Source organism: Scyliorhinus torazame, chromosome 12, assembly GCF_047496885.1.
Source record: "Scyliorhinus torazame isolate Kashiwa2021f chromosome 12, sScyTor2.1, whole genome shotgun sequence".
Lineage (NCBI taxonomy): Eukaryota > Metazoa > Chordata > Chondrichthyes > Carcharhiniformes > Scyliorhinidae > Scyliorhinus > Scyliorhinus torazame.
In genome coordinates this window covers 209,432,244-209,459,078 of record NC_092718.1, presented here as the reverse complement: position 1 = coordinate 209,459,078, position 26,835 = coordinate 209,432,244, and the positions used below count along the sequence as shown (strand labels likewise).

At 50.4% G+C, this 26,835-nt stretch overlaps 1 protein-coding gene across 1 annotated transcript in view; it reads right to left on the bottom strand.

The window, feature by feature from the left end:
- LOC140386931 (multidrug and toxin extrusion protein 1-like) overlaps positions 1 to 26,835 on the bottom strand; it is a 113,485-nt gene that overhangs the window by 70,516 nt on the left and 16,134 nt on the right. Inside the window, exons 2-3 of the mRNA XM_072469835.1 lie at positions 25,482 to 25,583; positions 18,944 to 19,012 (exon numbers count right to left, since the gene is read on the bottom strand). Coding sequence (XP_072325936.1) covers positions 18,944 to 19,012; positions 25,482 to 25,583 — 171 coding nt within the window. The remainder of the gene's footprint in view (positions 1 to 18,943; positions 19,013 to 25,481; positions 25,584 to 26,835) is intronic.

Here is a 26,835-nt window from a genome sequence, read left to right as displayed (position 1 = left end):
CAAATGCAGCCTATTGCTCAAATCCAGCCCATGTTACCTGCTGCTCCAGCGGCGGCTGTTGCAGCACCTGCAGGAATATCAGCAGTAACTACAATTTCACCACCAGCGCTAGAACAAACACGTTCCCTTGCTCCATTAAAATCACGTAAGAAAATACCACAATGTCTTTCCTGTGGTAGAGTAGGACACTGGATGGCAAAATGCTATCAAAAACAACGGATGGATTCAAGAGATGATAATGAAGTAGACAATGTTCACTACAATACATCTCCACCTCATGGTCAACCATGTAACACGTACCAACAAGACACACCCAGTTTGGCTTCTGGTCAGCAACACTGGCTAAGCAACTACAACCATGGTTTGCTTTTACAGTTAATCAACAACAGTATCATAATAGCCCAACTGTTTACCACATGGCTTTACAGAATCATCTCAGGCAACTGCCTGTTCGGCCTTCCACCATTATCCAATATGAAGATGATGTTCTGATAACCTCTATCAATAAAGATGATCATGACAAAGATTTACGGATGGTCTTGAACCACCTCAGTACTAACAGTCGCAAAGCTAGCTTTCACAAAGCACAAATTGCCCAGAAAGATGTTTACTTGGGACAGAAAATTTCCAAACGAAAAAGGGAACTTACTCAGAAGAGAACGGCTGCCATCAAAGCAGCTAAAGAACCCTCAATGTATCGCTAAAAAGTTGCCAAGAACTGTCAACTTAAGAAAACTGTCATTCTGAACGTTGCTTTATTAATTTAAAGAAATTAACATATCTTGTTAGCTGTGTTTCCTTTAACAGAATCGGCAAATTCATCTACAGAAAATCAAGATACAGCACAAGATTGGTTCAGTTATATATTTAATAAGTTATTGTATTTGATATTTTAAAATAAATGTTTGGAATTAGCCTGGAAATTAAAACTTCAAACAATGTGGAAGCTGGTTTAAAAAAAAACCCAACAATCTTTGATTAAAAGCCAAAAGAACAGGTTGTTCAAAGAAATTTGATAACGGGAATTTGGCAGCAATCCAACTTTTACTCCCAGTCCATTTGAGTGACAAAAAAAAAAGTTTAAAGATGCGAATGGCATCATTCCAAGCTATACGCCTCTTTTTGTCCCTGTAAGAAAATTAACCCTTTCAACAAGCTTTTGTGTATAATCCAGAGGATGTCCATTTTGATAATCATTTTACCATTTATTACTAGATCATATGTTCAACTTTTATTGTATAATAATTTTACATGAAGTTATTATTAATTACCAATGTGATCAAATTTGATTAATTTATTAATTATAATAATTATTTTGAAATGCCTGTTGCAATGTTAATTCCATTTTATTGTTTAAAACTGCAATGATTCTTTGCGCTTTTACCTATCCTATTGCATTAATGATGTATTTTAATCTTTTCTGATATATCTCAATTTTTCGATTTATCAAAGGGCCGACTGTAGAAGCCAGGTATTTCGAATACAACTAGTATAGGTAAAAGATAGCTGTTTAAGCATAAATGTTGAGCCCCAGTTTTTAATACCCATTTATACAGCATAGTTCACTTATACTGAAGTCCGTTGTTCTGGCAAATGCATATTTTCAAAGACAGTGTGACATTAAAAAAAGCACAGTTGCAAGATAATTTGACACTGTCTTGTGCTAATTGTCAAGGTCAAGGGATTGAATACACAGCAACATGAAGGCACCATTGTTCACAATGGTGATAACAGCTGGGTCAGAAAAGCTGATGTTGCACATTGAAGATGGACGGCTTGCCATCAAATCAAATGTGTTTGAGTCTAACCCAAACCAATTAGGATTATATTGGGGTGTAATTAGATGACTTAAGACAGATATGAAAGTGTATAACTAAAAAGTTTCTCCCCGCCATTTTGGGGTTTTGTTGTCTTTGTGAGTATTGTCTTTGTAGGTTAAGTTTAGTTTTTAGTGTGTTGTCTGTGGTTTTATTGTCTTTGAAGGTGTGTTGTGCTGTGTTGTCTTTCTGTTAGTTTAGTCAGTTTTTGCCTTTGATTCTAGTCTCCAGTTTTGTTTTAGTGTTTAGTTTTTAGGTTAGGTTTGGGGGTTCTGTCAGTCTAACAGTCTGTGTCAGTGATGTTAGTCCACTTTTGACTTTGAGTTTGAGTTTAGCTGAAGATTAGCTTTCTCTCTCTTTTCATGTTTCATTGCCAGACTTTGACCTTTTAAAAGTTACTTTCGAGCTGTCTGCCTAAGCAAAGAAAGATAATGTCTGTAATTCTCTGAAAGCTTCGAATTGTCTACGAATTGCCTTTTAAATGACTTTCAAATTGTAATTAAGCGACTACAAATAAAACAATTCTTTTTGGCACCTGAGGAGTTTATACTGCAAATTTCTGCTGAGTTCCAGTATTCGCAAAGTGCTACTGATAACCGAATAGCAGAGATGATATAAATTCCTTCAACTATACACAGTCGAATAATACAAGGAATCGAACAACTTAACACAGTCTACAAATATTACAAATCTTATAACTTGTCGTATTGCGCCAGGACTTGATTCATCAACTAAGCTTCCCCCAAACTTGGCGTGGTTCGACAGGTTAAGATCCCTTAAAATTAAAGTTTCCTTTAGTCACTGTCCGTGTGGAGTTTGCACATTCTCCCCGTGTCTGCGTGGGTCTCAACCCAAAGAACTGGGTTCCACTCCCTGAATGTTCAGATCATGAGATACCACCACCTCAGAATCATGCACCTGTGTGCCCGCTACCCTGGTGGCATCCATGACAGCTACATCCTGGGGCACTCAGAGATCTTCGAGGGTCACCCTAGGTACATGGGTTGACTTATGGGGTGTCATGAGAATATCGCTTTAAGAAATGTTTGGCTGCTCATATTACTGCAGTGATGTCAGAGTGTGGGTGGAGCTGGGCTGTCTGTCAGCTTTTTACTTTCGTTTTAGGCTGTTTGTTGCAGGTGTGTTTTAGTTTCATTTTCAGTGTTGGAGCTGAAGCCAGACAGAGCAGGTGTACTGTTGATCTCTCTGCCATGAAAAGACTATCTCTTGATCATTTGGTGAATTCAGAATTATAAATGTTCTCAGTAGTGAATGTAAATCTAATGTGCTTCTGTTAAAAAGTGTTTCTTTTGTCTTCTGGATGTTGTTTGGGAAGTTATTAAGAATTACTTAGTGTTGTATTCTTTGGGGGTTGTATTTGAATTGATGGTTGCTAAGATGTTCACTGTATGTTTTAAAAAGGTTAACTTGAGTACATAGAATAAACATTGTTTTGCTTTAAAAAATACTTTTCCATTTCTGCTGTACCACACCTGTAGAGTGGGCCGTGTGCTCCCCATTCCACAATCTAGTAAAATTTGTGGGTCAGGCGAACTCCATGATACTCTTTGGGGTTCTCTGAACCCTGGCCCATAACTGGGGGCAAGGGATACCTGCTGAGGTCATGGCTGATCACGCCAGTGCGGAGCCGTGAATCGATGCGGAGATCCATTACAATGAGGTCCACACTGCCAACTGTGCTGCCATTCAGCCCCTCAAAGTGTGGTTCCGCTCTGGTGGGGCTCTACACTACAGCTCCCAAGGGTCCCCCTCTTTGTGGAGGTCTGCTGTGCCTTCCACAATCTGGCGCAGCAACATGGCGTGATGCTGGGCGAGGGGGGAGGAGGAACATGCGGCCTTGTCTGAGGAGGAGGAGGAGGACCATGTGGGGCTGGAGGACAGGCAGAGGAGAACCCTTAGGAAGGAGGGCAGGTACGGCAAGGGTCCGATATTCTAGGAGGATCAGAGAGGCCCTCATCGTCTCAAGATTCTTATGAGACCAGGCTGTATCCATCAGCTCAACCTTTCCCTCCACCCAACCCCCTCCCCTATTGCACTGCCCCTTCCCCGATCACCCTGTTCCTCCTCCAGGGTGATGGGCCTGTGCTGGCACTGTCAGCGGGTCCCTGTACAAGGCAAGAGGCTGTGAGGGAAGCTCTGGTGCTCCTCAGGATCTGACTCCTGTCTTTCCGCTGACAGGGCGCTCGTCCATCCTCATCACCCACTCTTGGACCACTGTGCCAAACGGGGGTAAGGGGGAGTGGGAGCAATGGGGGTGAGGGTGCGGCCAGGCCTGCTGTGAAGACTAAAGTGACAGAGGCTTCACATGTATCAGGCCTGAGATATTTTGGACATAGACATAGAATTTACAGTGCAGAAGGAGGCCATTTGGCCCATCGAGTCTGCACCGGCTCTTGGAAAGAGTAGCCCACATTTCCACCCTATCCCCGTAACCCAGTAACCCCACCCAATCCCTTTAGACACGAAGGGCAATTTATCATGGCCAATCCACCTAACCTGCACGTCTTTGTACTGTGGGAGGAACCAGAGAAACCCACGCAGACACGGGGAGGACGTGCAGACTCCGCACAGACAGTGACTCAGCAGGGAATCGAACCTGGGACCCTGGAGCTGTGAAGTGCAGTGCTAACCACTCTGCTACCGTGCCGGTACCATGGTGAACATTTTACTCTGACGTATTTCCATTGCACCCAGCTATGGAACGTGACCTCGCCAGAGCCACTCAGTGCTTCTCCTCTGTCTTCTTGTTATGTGGTCCAGTGCTACATCCGGGTGTGACCCCAGATTGCACATCAGAGGTGGAGCAGCCTGCTGCCTTCCGGACCCCGTGGCCTTTGATGCCCTTGGCGGATGTCCTCTGGAGGGACTGCAGTGTCCAGGCCGATTTACCAGTGCAACAGGCCTTACCATGCCACCCTCTTCTGCCCTCTGGCCTTGACAGGTGCCAATGTCAGGAGGGGGGAGATTCAGAAGGCCTGGAGACCACCTTCGTCTCCTAGGTGGAAGACCCCAGGATGGGCTACTGTGCTTCCTCCTCCCTGAGGGTGCCTGTAGGCCCCGGGTCACCCATGGCATGGAGGGGCAGCTGGAGGGAGCTCCAGATGTCTCTGAGTCATCTGGTTCTGCCAATCTGGATGCCCCTCTTTGTCTGCTCCATGTGCCGGTGCGTCAAGCTATGGTCCTCAATGGCCACGTTCTGGGGTGCCTTGTCAATGTTCACCTGCATCAACTGTCCTCAGCAAATCACGGATTGTCTGCACCATCTCCTGGGCTGAAGGCTTTGGGGCTCCTCCAATCGCCTTGCAGTGACTGGAATGTGCCTGGCACCTCCTCCTGAATCCCACGGCTGTGTCGTATCAGCTCTGTATCAGCTCTGGGGGAACCTTGTCCAGAGGCTCAGCATCTGGCTGGGATCCAGCTGTGTCCTGGGATCCAGCAGACCTCCGACTGCCGTCTCTCTTGGATGTGCCTGCCTCCCCCTGACGTGCAACAACAACTGTGTGGTGCTCAGCAGGCAGTGTGCCCGAGGCCTGTCCACTAATGTCACTCACCAAGGTGTGTGTCTCTGCGCTGATGGAAAGTGGGGGTGAGAGCTGTGGCAAATTGCCAGTTCTCCTGGGGACTCTCCGCCGAGGTGGTCTCTTGGGTGGTCGGGGGACAGCGACTCCAATGGCCCGACCTCATCAGATGGTGATCCTGCGAGATAATGGACATGTGGTCAGTGAGAGGGAAGGATAGTTTTGTGGGACATCAACAACTGACTTGAGACGGGTCATCTGGATGAAGGGGCAGTGGATCCTCACTTCCCTGGGGCAGGCCGCTGTCGGCCACTGCTCTCTCCTCAGGAAACCTCGCCATCTCCAGGGCCTTCTCAGCACTCCACTGCCCACACAATCTCATTCCGGCCAGGAAGGTGGCAGCAAGGAGACCATGTCTCTCCATGTCCTTTATTCATCCCCGAGGAAAAGGCAGCCCATAATCGCTAGGAGCGGGCGAAGACCGGAGACTCCCGGACCTCAGCGAATTTAATGAGAGGGCAATCTCTGATGCGGAGGTCGGCATGCATGAGTCAAGTGGGCTCCCAAAGCAAAATTATGTCCCTATGGCAAATAGTCCCCCCCTTTCCCCCCAGACCACTCCTTCCCAAGATCTCACCATGTCTCTTTCTCTTTAGTCTTGCCAGGTTCACCACCAGACCAGGCCGGCCCATCTGGGATACCTCGCAAACGCCAGATCCCCAGCGCAGCCCGGAGGACCAGTCCGGGAAAGACACTGAATTCTCATCACTCCATTCACCTGTCCCCTCCACCATCGCAGAGACTATCATCTCCGTGGGGCATTTTAGGAAAGAGGCTCCTGGGTCACCTTCTGGCGCGCACGTCACACATGCGGCAATACGCCAGGTGGAGGTAGAAACACCTGAGGGAGCGGGCGGTCAGAGGGCTGCCCATCCCAACAAGCAGCTATATTCTTCATAGGTATCGCGCTTCTGGAAGGTATAATCCCACCCTTGGCAGTGATGCAGATGCACAACCAGGATATACTGGAGGGGCTGTCAGCAACTTTCCAGCACCTGCAGATGCACCCGGAGGAGTCCAATAGATTGAGGTGCAGGAGATTGTGCCGAGAATGCCTGGTACCCAGGCCAACACTTAATGGGTGGCGTCCATGGTGGAAGGCCTGGGACACAACGTCACAGCCATGGGTCAAGGCTTGGAGCGCATTCTGCAATTAATGGCTGAGGCTCAGGACAGGGGAGCCCAGAACTTGGCCCATTCACAAAGGGCATCGAGAGCATTGGCCGGGTGCTAACTAACCTGGGCCAGTCACAGAGGGGCATGGTCAAGATAGTGAGGGATATGACTCACTCACTGAGTGACGTGACCCGCTCTCAGTGCCCCATGGTTGAGGACGTCGAGATCCTGGTTCTGACAAGGGAGGGCCTCTAGGACGGCAGTGCCAGGTGACAATAGACCCTCTTGAGCCCACTCTGGCCTCCCCTCCGTCCCCCTGGAGTAGCTCGGGGGCTATTGAGCGCCCCGAGGGAGGGGGAAGTGAAGGAGGCCAGACCCGTGCCTCCCGCAGAGAATGTGCTGGGACACCTCAGCCCCCCCAACCTGACACTGGCGCGTCTCATGGGCTGCGGGCAGAACATGGTGGCATCTCGTCATGCGCGACACGTGAAGGTCAGCCAGGCCCATCCAGGTCCAGGCACTCCAGAGGACGGCCACAGAATGCATCTCAGGTCAGAGGGCAAGAAACGCAGCAGGTCGCCCCCGCGTCTGATGTGCGGTTCAGGGTCACACCTCGAAGGAGCGTTCAGAGTTTGCAAGATGAGAAAGTTAGACACCAGATAAGTTGGCACGGATGCAGCACATGGGTTAGAGTTAGGGGCCAGGGCACTCTAATATGTATAGTCACCATTAAACATCTATTCACCAACATTCCAACCTGCCTAAATCCTCCATCTGGAGGGTGGGGGGGGGGGGTGATGGGATGGGCTGGGTGTCTTGGGTGTGGCGGGTGGGGTGGGGGGGTGAAGGAGGTTGGTGGTGGGAGGGTGTGGGTAGGGGAGGGGATGGGTGGGTGTTGGAGGATGGCTCGGGCAGGGTCCCCAGGACACATGATTGTTCCACCTGGGGTCCCCCTCAGAGGGAACGGGGGTAGACGTGTGAGGCCGCCTTGGAGGACAGCTTACCCGGTGAGTGACCCATCACCACTCACTATCTCCATAACCGCATCCCCCCCCCCCCCCCCCCCCCCCCCCCCCCCCCCCCCAAAGGATATATGGGCCTGTGAGATGGATTGGCCGGCACACATGCAGGGATCGCCCGGGCGGACAGTGGAATGTGACCGTAAAGGCAGGAGTCAGACTTTGTCAAAAGATGAGGAGCACCAGAGCTCACATCAGAGCGAGCCGTCATCATCCGCCGTCCTGCGGACAGGACCCACTGATACAGCCTGTCCAGGGTCAACAGCCGCGGGTGATGCTGGGAGGACCTTCGGAGGGGGGAAGATGAGCTGGGGGGGTAGGATGGTGAAGGGCAATGGGACAGGGAGGTGGAGTGAAGGGAGGAGGGATAGGGAGGTGGAGTGAGGGGGAGGAGGGACGGGGGGGGGTGGAGTGAAGGGCAATGGGACAGGGAGGGTGGAGTGAAGGGAGGAGGGACAGGAAGGTGGAGTGAAGGGAGGAGGGCGAGGGAGGGTGGAGTGAAGGGAGGAGGGAGAGGGAGGGTGGAGTGAAGGGAGGAGGGAGAGGGGAGGTGAAGGGAGGAGGGACAGGGAGGTGAAGTTAGGGGAGGAGGGATAGGGAGGGTGGAGTGAAGGGACGAGGGACAGGGAGGTGGAGTGAGGGGAGGAGGGATGGGGAGGTGGAGTGAAGGGAGGAGGGAGAGGGAGGTGGAGTGAAGGGAGGAGGGACAGGAAGGTGGAGTGAAGGGAGGAGGGAGAGGGGAGGTGGAGTGAAGGGAGGCGGGAGAGGGAGGTGAAGGGAGGAGAGACAGGGAGGTGAAGTTAGGGGAGGAGGGATAGGGAGGGTGGAGTGAAGGGACGAGGGACAGGGAGGTGGAGTGAGGGGAGGAGGGATGGGGAGGTGGAGTGAAGGGAGGAGGGAGAGGGGAGGTGGAGTGAAGGGAGGAGGGACAGGGAAGTGAAGGGAGGAGGGACAGGGAGGTGAAGGGAGGAGGGACAGGGAGATGGAGTGAGGGGAGGAGGGATAGGGAGGATGGAGTGAAGGGACGAGGGACAGGGAGGTGGAGTGAGGGGAGGAGGGATAGGGAGGATGGAGTGAAGGGATGAGGGACAGGGAAGTGGAGTGAGGGGAGGAGGGACGGGGAGGTCAAGTGAGGGGAGGAGGGACGGGAAGGTGGAGTGAAGGGAGGAGGGACAGGGGAGGTGGAGTGAAGGGAGGAGGGAGAGGGGAGGTGGAGTGAAGGGAGGAGGGACAGGGAGGTGGAGTGAGGGCAGGAGGTAGAGGGAAGGTGGAGTAAAGGGAGGAGGGACGGGGAGGGTGGTGTGAAGGGAGGAGGGACAGGCAGGTGGAGTGAAGGAAGGAGGGAGAGGGAAGGTGGAGTGAAGGGAGGAGGGAGAGGGAAGGTGGAGTGAAGGGAGGAGGGAGAGGGGAGGTGGAGTGAAGGGGGAGGGGAGGTGGAGTGAAGGGAGGAGGGACACGGAAGTGAAGGGAGGAGGGACAGAGGTGGAGTGAGGGGAGGAGGGACGGGGGTGGGGGGGTGGAGTGAAGGGCAATGGGACAGGGAGGGTGGAGTGAAGGGAGGAGGGACAGGAAGGTGGAGTGAAGGGAGGAGGGAGAGGGAGGGTGGAGTGAAGGGAGGAGGGAGAGGGGAGGTGAAGGGAGGAGGGACAGGGAGGTGAAGTTAGGGGAGGAGGGATAGGGAGGGTGGAGTGAAGGGACGAGGGACAGGGAGGTGGAGTGAGGGGAGGAGGTATGGGGAGGTGGAGTGAAGGGAGGAGGGAGAGGGAGGTGGAGTGAAGGGAGGAGGGACAGGGGAGGTGAAGGGAGGAGGGACAGGGAGGTGAAGTTAGGGGAGGAGGGATAGGGAGGGTGGAGTGAAGGGACGAGGGACAGGGAGGTGGAGTGAGGGGAGGAGGTATGGGGAGGTGGAGTGAAGGGAGGAGGGAGAGGGAGGTGGAGTGAAGGGAGGAGGGACAGGAAGGTGGAGTGAAGGGAGGAGGGAGAGGGGAGGTGGAGTGAAGGGAGGCGGGAGAGGGAGGTGAAGGGAGGAGGGACAGGGAGGTGAAGTTAGGGGAGGAGGGATATGGAGGGTGGAGTGAAGGGACGAGGGACAGCGAGGTGGAGTGAGGGGAGGAGGGATGGGGAGGTGGAGTGAAGGGAGGAGGGAGAATAGAGGTGGAGTGAAGGGAGGAGGGACAGGGAAGTGAAGGGAGGAGGGACAGGGAGGTGAAGGGAGGAGGGACAGGGAGATGGAGTGAGGGGAGGAGGGATAGGGAGGATGGAGTGAAGGGACGAGGGACAGGGAGGTGGAGTGAGGGGAGGAGGGATAGGGAGGATGGAGTGAAGGGATGAGGGACAGGGAGGTGGAGTGAGGGGAGGAGGGACGGGGAGGTCAAGTGAGGGGAGGAGGGACGGGAAGGTGGAGTGAAGGGAGGAGGGACGGGAGGTGGAGTGAAGGGAGGAGGGACAGGGGAGGCGGAGTGAAGGGAGGAGGGATAGGGAGGTGGAATGAAGGGAGGAGGGAGAGGGGAGGTAGAGTGCAGGGAGGAGGGAGAGAGGAGGTGGAGTGAAGGGAGGAGGGACAGGGAGGTGAAGGGAGGAGGGACAGGGAAGGTGGAGTGAGGGGCGGAGGGATATGGAGGGTGGAGTGAAGGGACAGGGAGGTGGAGTGAGGGCAGGAGGTAGAGGGAAGTTAGAGTAAAGGGAGGAGGGACGGGGAGGGTGGTGTGAAGGGAGGAGGGACAGGCAGGTGGAGTGAAGGGAGGAGGGAGAGGGAAGGTGGAGTGAAGGGAGGAGGGAGAGGGAAGGTGGAGTGAAGGGAGGAGGGAGAGGGGAGGTGGAGTGAAGGGAGGAGGGAGAGGGGAGGTAGAGTGAAGGGGGAGGGGAGGTGGAGTGAAGGGAGGAGGGACAGGGAGGTGAAGGGAGGAGGGATAGAGGTGGAGTGAGGGGAGGAGGGATAGGGAGGGTGGAGTGAAGGGAGGAGGGAGAGGGGAGATGGAGTGAAGGGAGGAGGGACAGGGATGTGGAGTGAAGGGAGGAGGGATAGGGAGGTGGAGTGAGGGGAGGAGGGACAGGGAAGGTGGAGTGAAGGGAGGAGGGACAGTGGACGTGGAGTGAAGGGAGGAGGGAGAGGGGAGCTGGGGAGAGGGGAGGGGAAGTGAAGGGAGGCGGGACAGGGAAGTGAAGGGAGAGGGAGGTGGAGTGAGGGGAGGAGGGATAGGGAGGGTGGAGTGAAGGGAGGAGGGAGAGGGGAGGTGAGTGAAGGGAGGAGGGACAGGGGAGGTGGGGAGAGGGGAGGGGAAGTGAAGGGAGGCGGGACAGGGAAGTGAAGGGAGGAGGGAGAGGGAGGTGGAGTGAGGGGAGGAGGGATAGGGAGGGTGGAGTGAGTGGAGGAGGGATAGGGAGGGTGGAGTGGAGGGAGGAGAGATAGGGGGTGGAATGAAGGGAGGAGGGAGAGGGGAGGTGGAATGAAGGGAGGAGGGAGGTGGAGTGAAGGGAGGAGGTACAGAGAGGGTGGAGCGAAGGGACGAGGGACAGGGAGGTGGAGTGAGGGGAGGAGGGATGGGGAGGTGGAGTGAAGGGAGAAGGGACAGGGAGGTTGAGTGAGGGGAGGAGGGATAGGGAGGGTGGAGTGAAGGGACAAGTGTCAGGGAGGTGGAGTGAGGGGAGGAGGGATGGGGAGGTGGAGTGAAGGGAGGAGGGAGAGGGAAGGTGGAATGAAGGGAGGAAGGACGGGGAGGGTGGAGTGAAGGGATGAGGGAGAGGGGAGGGTGGAGTGAAGGGAGGAGGGACGGGGAGGGTGGTGTTAAGGGAGGAGGGACAGGGGAGAGTGGAGTGAAGGGAGGAGGGACAGGGAGGTGGAGTGGAGGGAGGAGGGATAGGGAGGTGGAGTGAAGGGAGAGGGGATGGTGGAGTGAAGGGAGGAGGGAGAGGGGAGGTGGAGTGAATGGAGGAGGGAGAGGTGAGGTGGAGTGAAGGGAGGAGGGAGAGGGGAGGTGGAGTGAAGGGAGGAGGGAGAGGGGAGGGTGGAGTGAAAGGAGGAGGGATAGGGAGGTGGAGTGAAGAGAGGAGAGAGAGGGGAGATGGAGTGGAGGGAGAGGGGAGGGTGGAGTGAAGGGAGGAGGGAGAGGGAAGGTGGAGTGAAGGGAGGAGGGAGAGGGGAGGGTGGAGTGAAAGGAGGAGGGAATGGGAGGTGGAGTGAAGGGAGGAGGGAGAGGGGAGGGTGGAGTGAAGGGAGGAGGGAGAGTGGAGGGTGGAGTGAAGGGAGGAGGGAGAGGGAAGGTGGAGTGAAGGGAGGAGGGAATGGGAGGTGGAGTGAAGGGAGGAGGGAGAGGGGAGGGTGGAGTGAAGGGAGGAGGGAGAGTGGAGGGTGGAGTGAAGGGAGGAGGGAGAGGGAAGGTGGAGTGAAGGGAGGAGGGAGAGGGGAGGGTGGAGTGAAAGGAGGAGGGAATGGGAGGTGGAGTGAAGGGAGGAGGGAGAGGGGAGGGTGGAGTGAAGGGAGGAGGGAGAGGAGAGGGTGGAGTGAAGGGAGGAGGGAGAGGGGGGTTCAGCAAACGCTACAATATTGAAATATTTTTCAAACTTTGCTTCTCCTCCCCTCTCCCCTCAGCAGTCATGGCGCCGAGTCCGCGTTTGTAAATACCTGCAGTAAATCGCGCCCGCGTGACCTTCCCGTGAGGGGCTGAGCATTGCGGAGGCCCGGAGCATACTGTGTCCAAGCCGGTAAGTACATGTAAATGAATACAAATACTGCTTTTGCATCACTGCCGGCTCAGGGCACAATCCTCGATCTTGCCACCAGGGAGGAACCGGAGCATGGCGCCCGAACTGGCGCAGGGCGCGGACCTCGATTTTGGCCGTTCACCTGTTTCCCCGCCCAATCACGACCCGCGTTTCCGGTGTCGGGAATCAGAAAATCCAGTCTGTCCCATTCTTGGGGGAGAATCCCGCCCTGTGACTCAGACACTCAATAGGGTGCAGCTCACTCTGCGTGGTAACACGGCCACCAGCTGTTCACCTTCCGCAGTGGCATCGGGCAGAGTGGCAATGGTTTCCTCTTGCCAGTTTGAGTCGCCAGCCCAGTTGAAGCAGAGAACCTCTTGCCCGATTGAGAACACAGGGCTGTCCAATGGGCATTCTCGTGAACATTGACATTTACAAAACATTCAACTTTTGAAATGTAACTTTGTTAGGAAGTTGGGATGAAGTGAAAAGTAAAGAACTGGATAAAAATGAAACTGAGAAGGGATTAAGTTACACTGAGGACCTGTGAGGTGCAAACTCGCCTCGCAGCAGAGTGAAGCGGGTGGCCTGCAAAGTGAAGATAAGCAATGGAGAGACCAAGGTTATTGCCATGCCCAGTGCAAAGTAGAGACAGCCCTCTCAAAGCATCAAGCTCTTGTGCAGTAAATAGGGAAGCAGTATTACATAGAACATAGAGCATACAGTGCAGAAGGAGGCCATTCGGCCCATCGAGTCTGCACCGACCCACTTGAGCCCTCACTTCCACCTTATCCCCGTAACCCGATAACCACATATAACCTTTTTTGGTCACTAAGGGCAATTTATCAAAGCCTGTCTGTGACAGTCCACTCTGAACTGGAAGAAAGGTTCCAACAATAAAGCCACAGGGGGGTAATTATTTGCAAGTTTTGGGTCATCGTGTTAAAACCAATGGGATGTTGTTTTGGAGAAGGTGTATTCTCAGACTTAAAGGAAGTAGAGGGCACGATTCTCCCAACAAATTAATTTGTGGCGTGTATTTCAGTGAGTTTCCCGTTGGCTCTGCCGACAAGTCGCCCATCGTTATTCAATGACACTTAGTCACTTTTTTGGGCCCTGGTGAGCTCCTCACCGGTTTAGCAGCCCCCACTTAGAATTTTTTTTAGCACCGGGGAGCTGAACTCAGAGATCGGGCCCTCATTTGAAAGGGTGCCCCGATCTCTGAGTGAGCTTGTGGGTCCCCCACCCCCTCCCATGGGAAATGTCACCCCCCCCCACACACACACATGGACACTACCCCACACACCCCAAGTGAGGACGCCCCGCTATGGGGGCCCCCCTCTCCAGGCCCGCCAAGCCCCCTTACAGCACCCACTCCCCTCGAGGACCCCAACCTGTCACCTCCCCAACCTCCCGGAGACCCATACTTACCTGCCCTGCACACCCCCACCCTTCAAACCCTCCACCACCTACATTCATGGGCACTGCCTACTCAGGCCTTGACTCTTGGCAGCGCCAACCAGGCACCCAACCACCCTTGCACTGGCACCCAGGCGGTGTTCCAACCAGCTGGGCAGTGCCAAGGTGCCCACATACCAGGGGAGGGCGAGGGCGCCACCCTGCCTGACCCTGATACCCAGGGGTCTCCGATAACCCAGGAGACCCATCCCCCAGATGCCGTTCCACATTCTTCTGGCTCAGCATTGATCGGTAGCCTGGGGAGGCCGGAAAATCTCGGTAGGCCGGTGTATCCCGGGTGACTAGCATTAAGTAGGTTTAAGACCTATTTCTGGGAGCGCAGTTGGGTCATGCACCTTTTGGGTGGAGTTCTGAATCCGAAGTCTCTCTAGATTTGGGAGAATCCCACGAGGTGCGGAGGCTGCTGGGAGATCGGCGAGAGGGCTGTCCCAAGATTTTCCCACCACGTGTTGTTCTCACTCGAGCGCAATGCGGCAGAGAATCGTGCCCAGAGAGATTTCGAATTGGAAGTAAGTTAAGTACACTGGCTAATTAACCATCAATGTAGTTCATTAGAAATATTTTCCTTTACTGTTGCCTTTTTGTTGTGTGTTTTAAGTTTAATAAACTGACCCCCTTTGCACCTCTCTTTTCTCACAATTTTTCCAAGTTGCAAAAAATGAATAGTTAAGAAATACCATTCCAAGCTCTTCTGCGTGGTTTGGGGGTACCCTCGCATTGAACATCGGGGTGGGGTGGTGGGGGGTGCGGTGTCGTAACACCTTTAACTCAAAGTTAAATAATTCCAGATAATCTAATCTTGGAGACATGCCCATGAAATCTGGTTCCATTGGGAGCGGAACTCGAACAGAAACCCACTGAAATGTGACCGCCTTTGACCGGGAAGAGGCAACATTGAGGAAAATGTGTCATTATTGTAAAATATTTGGGCAATCTCTCTGATTTTTTTTACACGTTTCAAAATTACTTAGAAGGTTTTGCATCATTGTAAATGGATCAGTTATATGAATACGTACTGATTCACGTGAACTTTACCCAGGCGCCGTAGCAACTGGACTAGCCATATTACTACTGTGGCTATCAGGGCAGGTCAAAGGATGGGAATCCTATGAAGAGTAACCCACCTCCTGACTCCCCCAAAGCCTGTCCACCATGTACAAGGCGCAAGCCAAGAGTGTAATGGAATACTCTCCACTTGCTGGATGAGTGCACCATCCAGGACAAAGCAGCCCATTTGACTGCTCCCCCTTCCACAAACATTCAAATTCTCCACCACCAACGAGCAGTGGCAGCCATGTGTACCATCTATAAAATGCACTGCAGGGACTTACCAAGGTTCCTTAGACAGCACCTTTCAAACCCGCGACCACCAGCACCATCGAGAAGGATAAGGGCAGCAGATACCTGGAAACGCCACCACTTGGAGGTTGCGCTCCAAGTCACGCACCGCCCTAACTTGGAAATGTATCACTGCTTCTTCACTGTTGCTGGGGCAATGTCCTGGAACTCCCTCCTTAACAGCACGGTGAGTACACCTACACCTCAAGGACTGCAGCGGTTCAAAAAGACAACTCACCACCAGATTCTGAATGCTGGCACAACCAGTGACGCCCACCTCCCGCAAAAATGAATTTAAAAAAAAAACAGGAAGTTAAAATGTGGCGGTCCTGTAGCAGCCAGATGGAAAGGAGGAAGGGAAGAAATGGAGAGCGATTGAAAGCACATTTAGGATTGGAGCTGCAGTGCCTTTTACATCCAGGTGATTGAATGCCTTGACTTGGCCTTCTGTGCCATGGATCTCCAGGAAGATCGCGCATATAGACACCGACATTAAGTTTCTACAAAGATGCAAGAAAGCAGACAAGATCCCGAAAGGGCTACAGATCACAAACCCACTCAAGTCGACCTACAACACAGATTACGCTGAGAGACTCTGCCGTCGCACCTCTCTCACACTCCTCAACCACCTCGTCCGCCAGCTCTACAGCAGACGACGCAACCTGGAAACCACGATAGAGGCCATATTCTCAACTTGCGCTCAGGACGCAGCAGACCAGCTGCGGAACACCGCCAAACAGATGAGACAACAATACTATGCCACCTATATGCACACCAAGAACAGAAAGCTTGAGAAACTTAGCATCACCACCGGCAGCAACCAAGCCACCCCCGGTGTCACAGTAGAAAACAATACAGGGAAATCTATTGTCAACTTGTCAGACTACACCCTTCAACCAGACAAAATCGAAGTCCTCAGCAGAGGGCTCAATTTCTGCACCACCACCAAAATGGACCCCATCAGTCTCGCGGCAGACACGGAGGAATTCATCAGGCGAATGAGGCTCCGGGAATTCTTCCACAGACCCCAAGAGGCCAACAGCGAATCCAAGCAGACTACCAATGAACCGGAACAGCAGACCGAGAGATCTGCGGTGCGGCAACCGAAGAGGAAAGAGTCGAATTGGACCCCTCCGGAAGGCCGCTGCCTTAGACTCGACATGTATGCTCAAGCCGTCAGGAGTCGCGTCAATGCCAGATTCATCAGTCGCATTCACAAGACAGCCCCGAACGTCACCCAAGCACAACGCAATGCCATCCGTGCACTCAAGACCAACCGCAGCATCGTCATCAAACCAGCAGACAAAGGGGAGGCCACTGTCGTACTGAACAGAACGGACTACTGCAAAGAAGTATACCGACAACTGAACAACCAAGAACACTACAGACAGTTACCCGCAGATCCGACCAAGGAACACATCCGCCAACTTAACAGACTGATCAAGACCTTGGATCCAGATCTTCAGAGCACCCTAACGTGCTCTCATTCCACGTACTCCCCGCATTGGAGATCTCTACTGCCTCCCGAAAATACATAAGGCTAACACACCAGGCCGCCCTATCGTTTCAGGCAATGGGACCTTGTGTGAGAACCTCTCTGGCTACATCGAGGGCATCTTGAAACCCATCGTACAAGGTACGCCCAGCTTCTGTCGCGACACGACGGACTTCCTACAGAAACTCAGCACCCATGGACCAGTTGAACCAGGAAAATTCCTCGTCACAATGGACGTCTCGGCACTCTACACCAGCATCCCCCATGACGACGGCATTGTTGCAACAGCCTCAGTACTCAACACCGACAACTGCCAATCTCCAGACGCAATTCTGCAACTCATCCGCTTCATTCTGGATCACAACGTCTTCACCTTCGACAACAAGTTCTTCATCCAGACGCACGGAACAGCCATGGGGACCAAATTCGCACCCCAATACGCCAACATCTTCATGCACAAGTTTGAACAGGACCTACTCACCGCACAAGACCTTCAACCGACATTATACACCAGATACATCGATGACATTTTTTTCCTTTGGACCCACGGCGAAGAATCACTGAAACGACTACACGATGACATTAATAAGTTCCATCCAACCATCAGACTCACCATGGACTACTCTCCAAAATCAGTTGCATTCTTGGACACACTCGTCTCCATCAAGGACGGTCACCTCAGCACTTCGCTTTACCGCAAACCCACGGATAACCTCATGATGCTCCACTTCTCCAGCTTCCACCCTAAACACATTAAAGAAGCCATCCCCTATGGACAAGCGCTCCGTATACACAGGATCTGCTCAGATGAGGAGGAGAGTAACAGCCATCTACAGACATTGAAAGATGCCCTCGTACGAACAGGATATGGCACTCGACTCATCGATCGACAGTTCCAACGCGTCACAGCGAAAAACCGCACCGACCTCCTCAGAAGACAAACATGGGACACAACCGCCAGAATACCCTTCGTCGTCCAGTACTTCCCCGGAGCGGAGAAACTACGTCATCTTCTTCACAGCCTTCAACACGTCATTGATGACGATGAACATCTTGCCAAGGTCATCCCCACACCCCCACTACTTGCCTTCAAACAACCGAGCAACCTCAAACGAACCATTGTTTGCAGCAAACTACCCAGTCTTCAGAACAGTGACCACGACACCACACAACCCTGCCATGGCAATCTCTGCAAGACGTGCCAGATCATCGACATGGATACCACTATTACACATGAGAACACCACCCACCAGGTACGCGGTACATACTCGTGCGACTCGGCCAACGTTGTCTACCTCATACGCTGCAGGAAAGGATGTCCCGAAGCGTGGTACATTGGCGAGACCATGCAGACGCTGCGACAACGAATGAACGGACATCGCGCAACAATCACCAGGCAGGAATGTTCCCTTCCAGTCGGGGAACACTTCAGCAGTCAAGGGCATTCAGCCTCTGATCTCCGGGTAAGCGTTCTCCAAGGCGGCCTTCAGGACGCGCGACAACGCAGAATCGCCGAGCAGAAACATATAGCCAAGTTCCGCACACATGAGTGCGGCCTCAACCGGGACCTGGGATTCATGTCGCATTACATTCATCCCCCACCATCTGGCCTGCGAAATCCTACCAACTGTCCTGGCTTGATGTAATTCACACCTCTTTAACCTGGGGTCACCCCATCTCTGGATCTGTAAAGATTTAATCACCTGCTAATGGTCGCATTCCAAGCATTGTTTGGCATCTTTGAATTTGTCTATATATGTGTTTCTGGAACATACCTCTTCATTCACCTGAGGAAGGAGCAGCGCTCCGAAAGCTAGTGACATCGAAACAAACCTGTTGGACTTTAACCTGGTGTTGTAAGACTTCTTACTGTGCTCACCCCAGTCCAACGCCGGCATCTCCACATCATGGTAAAGGCAGTTCTGGTAGATCCATGTTACTACAGCTGTTGGGGGTTGAGAGATTGGATGACTCCAGACGAAGTGTACCATATCGGGTAGATTTCACAGGTGGACACGACTTATGAGGAAATTGCCATCTGTAGAAAATTGCTAAGTCATTGAAGGAAATGGACTGGTATTTTGCATGGAAGGACTGTGTTGCTGGAACTAGGACCATACAAGTGCCGTGGATTGACTATTAACTCCATGGGATAGCCTTTGTTGCATCTGATGTTCCCTATGGTTGTATCAACAATGGCACTCATGGCAAATAATGTTTAATTGACATTGTTTCTGATTCATGTTCAGAGTAGAATTTACAAAAAGCTATTTTTATTTGGCAATTTCTTCACTTGGGGGCCATGCGGTAAATGTAATTATTTTTCTTTATGGATCCTAGTGGGAAATATAATAACAATCAGGAGTTAGCTACGCCTACCTGAGACATGAGTGTGTCACACGCTGTAGCCAAGCCCATACCTACGGCGATACCTGCTACATTTATTACCTGGCCAAAAGAAATAAAGAGAAGCAAATAAAGAACAGAAAAGCAATATCATCGTGGATGTCACCACGGTGAAATAATGCACGCTACAATCTATTTTATTTGCAAGTTGTGCTTTTTTCCCCCGTATTCAGTGTTTCATTCCTTCCCTCTTCCCAGCGGCTTGCAATTCTTCGGAATATTTTGTTTGCCCCCCGTCTAAAAGCAATGTAAACGGGGGTGATTAAGGCTAAGAAGGGTGTTGATAGAGGCACATAAAGAGATTAGAATGTGTGAATAGCAGAACAAAGGTGAGCAGTATTATCCAGCCCCACCGCTTCCACGCGTTCCCCCCACCCACTACAGTTTCAATCTGACCCCATTGCCAGTTCTCTCGAGCTTTGACAAAGAGTCACGCAGACTCGAAACGTTGGCTCCCTTTTCTCTCCACCTGACCTCCTGAGATTGTCCAGAAATTTCTGTTTTTGTTTTGGATCCCAGCTTCCGCAGTAATTTGCTTTTATCTCCCTAAACTCCAGCTGGTGCTAAACTCTGCTTCCTGTCTCCTAACACACGCCAAATCCTCTCTGCCTGTGCCCGCTTTGACCCACATTGGCTCCCGATCGAATCTATGCGTCAGTTTTAGAATTCCTATCCTTCTGTTTCAAACTGTTCCGTGGTCTTTCCGTTCCCCATCTCCCTTGCATTTTTCCAACCTTCCGAGCACTCTGTGCTTCTCCAACTGGCAGACGTTCCTGCAGCCACCCGGGTCCAAACCTATGGAATTTCCATCCTCAACCTAAAGCTCTCTGTCCCGCCACCTCTTCCTCCTCCTCTCGAGACTTTCCTTCAAACCTACCTCCTTGATCAACCCTTTGGTCACCCATCATATGTCTCCTTCTTTGTCTCGGTGTCCAGTTTTATTTTTCAATCTCATTAGACCAGTGGCAGACCTACATTTTTGGGGCCCTGAAGCTTGAGATGTTATGGGGGCCCCTTCGCAACCAGCAACGAGGTCTGGGTAACCACTGTTATCTTCTTCAATGGGGTTGTTCCACGGCAGATCACCACAAATTTTTAAAAAATTTAACCACTGCATCTCAGATTTTGATTAAAATTGCTGTACTGGATTATCTCACATGTCAAAGTCACTGGTGTGAATAAAAATGTCCTGTGCCTTATAATTTTCGAGTTATGGGGGGATGAAAATTAGGGAAATGTTATTTCCATGCATGATGCATCAGAGAATGATGAAATAAAACATAGAAAAGACCACAGTCAATATAATCTCTTATTTTAGACACCTATGAGAATACATACTACATGAAGCACATTTTACAAAAAACTCTTGTTTTTTCTAGCAACATATTCACGTACAGTTTTGTCATAAGAGTGCTTCCTTGCAATGTCATTTTATAGAGATAATATGCATAAAGAAGTTAAGCGTTCTTCAGTTATGGTAGACCAAAATTTGTTCTTTATATAGGATTGCTTTGAAAAATTCCTTTCTGCTTCACAGCTCGTGATAGGCATTGTCAAGTACAGCTTAAGTGCAGCAGTAATATTGGGGAACACTTCAATTAGGTGTTGCTCACAAATAAGCTGAAGAACTTCTGCGCATTGCATTTTAGATGGCGTGTTTTCTTCTGTGGTCTGGGATTTCCTAAGGTGCAAATATTCTTTGAACTGACAACACTTGTTTACTAATTTGTGGTCAATATCATCTTTGTAATACGATATTATAAATTTAATACTGTCCTCATCAATTTCAGAATTGTTCACCAATTCTGAGAGGAACTTGAACCTTTTCACAATCTGCTCATATGGGTCAATCCTCTTGTGTAACTGGGTTATCAAGCAGTCATAGAGTTGATGTAGAACTTCTATCCTAAATTTGTCAGCTCCTCTCAAAGAAGCAATACCACTTGTTCCATCTGAAAATTTCCTTGTAACAATGCGTTTGGAAGCATCAGAATAACTTGCGGTGATATCTTCACACAAACCTTTTGTTTCTGATTCATAGTGTGCAATCCTATCGGCTGAATTTTCTCTGAGTTCTTTAACAAACGAAAGTAAAGATGATAGCAGAAGATAACCTTCAAATACATCAAAACCAGGGGTTTGGAGTTTCTTACTTGTTTTGTTGAAACGCTCCAGCACTTCTTCCCAAACGACTGTTAAAATAGCATATTCCAGCTTTACCAACTTGTGGTATAAATTCTTTGCATCTCATTTACATTCAGGCTTCTCTTCTGAGTCTTCAAAGTTCTTGAGAGTTTGTAAAATACCCATATATCCATTTTTAATTGCCCGGACTGCTTCATAGTGTGCAGACCATCTAGTTACACTTAAAGTGTAGCCTACATGATACTTTAATAACCTTTTAATTTTTATTTTAACTATTATTTTGTATTGAATTACACTATATTATTCATATTATTATTTTTAAAAAACCCTTCTCATACAGTAGACCCAAAATTTTTAAGCAATGTGGACTAAAGTCGCTTCTGGGGCCCCTCCGGGATTAGGGGCCCTGAAGCTTAAGCTTCATTAGTTTCATAATAGATCTGCCCCTGCATTAGACTTCTGTAAAGCTTCTTGTAACCTTTCCCAAGTTAATGTGTTGTATATAAATGGCAATTAAGAACATAGAACATAGAAAATACAGCACAGAACAGGCCCTTCGGCCCACGATGTTGTGCCGAACCTTTGTCCTAGATTAATCATAGATTATCATTGAATTTACAGTGCAGAAGGAGGCCATTCGGCCCTTTGAGTCTGCACCGGCTCTTGGAAAGAGCACCATACCCAAACTCAACACCTCCACCCAACACCAAGGGCAATTTGGACATTAAGGGCAATTTATCATTGGCCAATTCACCTAACCCGCACATCTTTGGACTGTGGGAGGAAACCGGAGCACCCGGAGGAAACCCACGCAGACACGGGGAGGACGGGCAGACTCCGCACAGACAATGACCCAAGCCGGAATCGAACCTGGGACCATGGAGCTGTGAAGCAATTGTGCTATCCACAATGCTACTGTGCTGCCCTTAAGAACAAATAAATCTACACTATATCATTTTACCGTCATCCATGTACCTATCCAGTAGCTGCTTGAAGGTCCCTAATGTTTCCGACTCAACTACTTCCACAGGCAGTGCATTCCATGCCCCCACTACTTTCTGGGTAAAGAACCTACCTCTGATATCCCTCCTATATCTTCCACCTTTCACCTTAAATTTATGTCCCCTTGTAATGGTGTGTTCCACCCGGGGAAAAAGTCTCTGACTGTCTACTCGATCTATTCCCCTGATCATCTTATAAACCTCTATCAAGTCGCCCCTCATCCTTCTCCGCTCTAATGAGAAAAGGCCTAGCACCCTCAACCTTTCCTCGTAAGACCTACTCTCCATTCCAGGCAACATCCTGGTAAATCTTCTTTGCACCTTTTCCAGAGCTTCCACATCCTTCCTAAAATGAGGCGACCAGAACTGTACACAGTACTCCAAATGTGGCCTTACCAAAGTTTTGTACAGCTGCATCATCACCTCACGGCTCTTAAATTCAATCCCTCTGTTAATGAACGCGAGCACACCATAGGCCTTCTTCACAGCTCTATCCACTTGAGTGGCAACTTTCAAAGATGTATGAACATAGACCCCAAGATCTCTCTGCTCCTCCACATTGCCAAGAACTCTACCGTTAACCCTATATTCCGCATTCATATTTGTCCTTCCAAAATGGACAAACTCACACTTTTCAGGGTTAAACTCCATCTGCCACTTCTCAGCCCAGCTCTGCATCCTATCTATGTCTCTTTGCAGCCGACAACAGCCCTCCTCACTATCCACAACTCCACCAATCTTCGTATCATCTGCAAATTTACTGACCCACCCTTCAACTCCCTCATCCAAGTCATTAATGAAAATCACAAACAGCAGAGGACCCAGAACTGATCCCTGCGGTACGCCACTGGTAACTGGGATCCAGGCTGAATATTTGCCATCCACCACCACTCTCTGACTTCTATCGGTTAGCCAGTTCGTTATCCAACTGGCCAAATTTCCCACTATCCCATGCCTCCTTACTTTCTGCATAAGCCTACCATGGGGAACTTTATCAAATGCCTTACTAAAATCCATGTACACTACATCCACTGCTTGACCTTCATCCACATGCTTGGTCACCTCCTCAAAGAATTCAATAAGATTTGTAAGGCAAGACCTACCCCTCACAAATCCGTGCTGACTATCCCTAATCAATCAGTGTCTTTCCAGATGCTCAGAAATCCTATCCTTCAGTACCCTTTCCATTACTTTGCCTACCACCGAAGTAAGACTAACTGGCCTGTAATTCCCAGGGTTATCCCTAGTTCCTTTTTTGAACAGGGGCACGACATTCGCCACTCTCCAATCCCCTGGTACCACCCCTGTTGACAGTGAGGATGAAAAGATCATTGCCAACGGCTCTGCAATTTCATCTCTTGCTTCCCATAGAATCCTTGGATATATCCCGTCAGGCCCGGGGGACTTGTCTATCCTCAAGTTTTTCAAAATGCCCAACACATCTTCCTTCCTGACAAGTATTTCCTCGAGCTTACCAATCTGTTTCACACTGTAGATTTACTAAAGCAATTGTTGCTTTAATTGACACAGACCCATTGGCCCAGCAGCCTGGGAAAAACCTGCATAAACATCCAGTCCCCATGTAGGAGACAAGTGACTGTCAGAGGGTTACCTGCCCACGAAGAGCATTGGGACTGAGTCCAACCTCATTCTCCTCTAAGCACTAAGCTTGAAACTGACCAGGAAGCCAGCAATTGCATCACTATCACTATTTTGTACAAAAAGCAAAGAGTGAAGATAAATGGGTGTTTTTCTGGTTGGCGATCAGTGGCGTGTCTCAGGGATCAGTGTTAGGGCCGCAATTGTTTACAGTTTACAGAGATGATGTGGAGTCGAGGACCAAGTGTGATGTGTCAAAGTTCACAGATGGCCCTAAGGTGAGTGGTAGAGCCAAATACACAGAGGACACTGAAAGTCTGCAGAGGGATATAGATAGTTTAAGTGAGTGGGCAAGGGTCTCGCAGATTGAGTACAATGGGAGACATTCTCCATTCCCCGACACCGATTTCGAAATCAACGCCGATTTCGTAATCGGCAAGCGGGCGGCGAATCCATTTTGACGCCCAAATCAGGGGCGGCACCTTTTTGCCGCAGGATTCGTATGCTCCGCCCCCTCCAAAACGGAGTCATCGCGGCGTGCGCCGCAGGGGTGGCCTCAGTGCGTCACCTGGACCCGCCCATTGTCCGACCGTTTAATTTGTAGAGGCTGGGAGTTTTGGCTTAGCTCACTGGGCTAAATAGCTGGCTTTTAAAGCAGACCAAGGCAGGCCAGCAGCAGGGTTCAATTCCCGCACCAACCTCCCCGAACAGGCGCCGGAATGTGGCGACTAGGGGCTTTTCACAATAACTTCATTGAAGCCTACTTGTGACAATAAGCGATTTTCACTTCTTTTATGTGGTGCGGCTTCCGCTCATCGTTCGCAGCATCGGTGAGGGGGTGGCGACTATATTTTCCACGTAAAACGCCACAGATCCTCTGCACTTAGCCTCGGAATCGGAGAATGTGGCCCAATGTTGGTAAACATCCATTTTGGTAGGAGTAACATCAAAATAGACTATTATTTAATTCGTAAAAAATTGCAGCACGCTGCTGTGCAGAGGGACCTGGGTGTCCTTGTGCATGAATCGCAAAAAGTTGGTTTGCAGTCGCAGCAGGTAATTAAGAAGGCAAATGGAATTTTGTCCTTCGTTGCTAGAGGGATGGAGTTTAAAAGCAGGGAGGTTATGTTGTAGCCAGTAGGAGGCTGGGTTAGGCCACACATGGAGTACTGTGTACAGCTTTGGTCTCCTTACTTGAGAGAGGATGTACTGGCACTGGAGATGGTGCAGAAGAGATTCACTAGGTTGATTCCGGAGTGGAGAGGATTGGCTTATGAGGAGAGACTGAGTAAATTGGGACTATACTCATTGGAATTTAGAAGAATGATGGGGGATCTTATAGAATCATATAAAATTATGAAGGGAATAGATAGGATAGAAGCGGGCAGGTTGTTTCCACTGGCGGGTGAAACTAGAACGAAGGGGCATAGCCTCAAAATAAGGGGAAGTAGATTTAGGACTGAGCTGAGGAGGAACTTCTTGACCCAAAGGGTTGTGAATCTGTGGAATTCCCTGCCCACTGAAGCAGTTGTGGCTCCTTCATTAAATGTTTTTAAGGCAAAGATAGATAGTTTTATGAACAATAAGGGGTTATGGTGAGTGGGTGGGTAATGGAGCTGAGTCCACAAAAAGATCAGCCATGATCTCATTGAATGGCGGAGCAGGCCCGAGAGGCCAGATGGCCTACTCCTGCTCCTAGTTCTTATGTTCTTATATACAGGATACAAAATGATGAATAAATATACACATTGTGAATATAAACTCACCGTTGTGGCAAGATTAACAGCGTTCAATTCAACTTTTCCGAAATGTCCACAGAACACGGTGCTCACAACATTTATGAGAAGTACCATCACCTGTGCCAGAATCTGTGAAAGGAAAATCAGACACACTGTCACTAAATTCTCATCAAACACGTTTGGGCGAGATTTTCCAACCGCATTGCGCCCAGCGCCTATCCCATTGTGCCGGCGCATCGCGGGAGAGGCGCCAAAATGGGTCTCGTGCCAGACGCCGAGCCGATCGCAAGTCACCCGACTCGCTGAACCCGGCACAATCTGGATCACACCCTCACTATTTAAATCAGCCATTAGGTGGTCGGGTTCAGGCCGCATTCTCCCGGCTCCGAGTAACCACCGGCCGTACCGACGAGGCCGCATTCGGGCGGGGATTAGTGCTGGTCTCCACAAATGGAGATCAGGCGCGATGGCCGTGCCAGGGGGCTGGGGCCTCGGAGGCCATCGGCGCCCCCAGGTGGTCGGGGACAGGGCAAGGGGCACCCTGACACTGCTAACCTGGCACCGCCAACATGGTACCCAATGCACAAGAGGATGGATGGGTGTGAGACCGATGTTATATTACAGAGGTGTAATATATATGCTACTCCTTTGTCTTGCCGAGTTATACTTAACTTTGATGATAAACACTCAAACGTCTTCCAGTTGATGACTATTTATTTATTGAGTAGCAAAATAATATACTTGTGAGTTCTTTACTTTAATACCTAGACCAGTAGTTGAATTAACTAAGATTGAATTAAATTAACAATGAATATAACACTCTGCACTCTGAGCTGGTCACACTTCTGTCCTCTAGCTACAACACACCCGAAGAGAGTGGGAAAACTGCTTGAGCTTGTTTTGTTACCTGTGTGGTAGGTAACATGTGCTACTCAAACCTTGGTTAGTGATGAGGTCTTCTGAATCTCGATGAAGAAGACTCAAACTCGTCCAGTAGTAACAAAAGGTTTATTGAGTAACTATAACAATAATTGCATGAGTTCTTTACTTTAACTTTGATACTAATGATAAGGTTAACAAGTAACTATACGTAACTCCACTGGCCACCTGAACTAGTCTGCTATTGCCCTGGTCACAGTGCACCCAAGAGCGAGTGAGAGACCCAATGTGGTTGCCTTTTATACCCCTGTTAGTCCGGCCCTCTAGTGATCATGTGGTGCTACTGATTACACATCAACCCCTTGTGTACATGCACATATAGAGATCACTACATTCCACTTTTTTTCATGTTACATATGTACAGTGCCCTCTTCACCCGGTTGAAGGCAGCCCGGCTCCTTGCCAGCTCATCCGTAAAGTCCTGGTATACACGTATACCAGC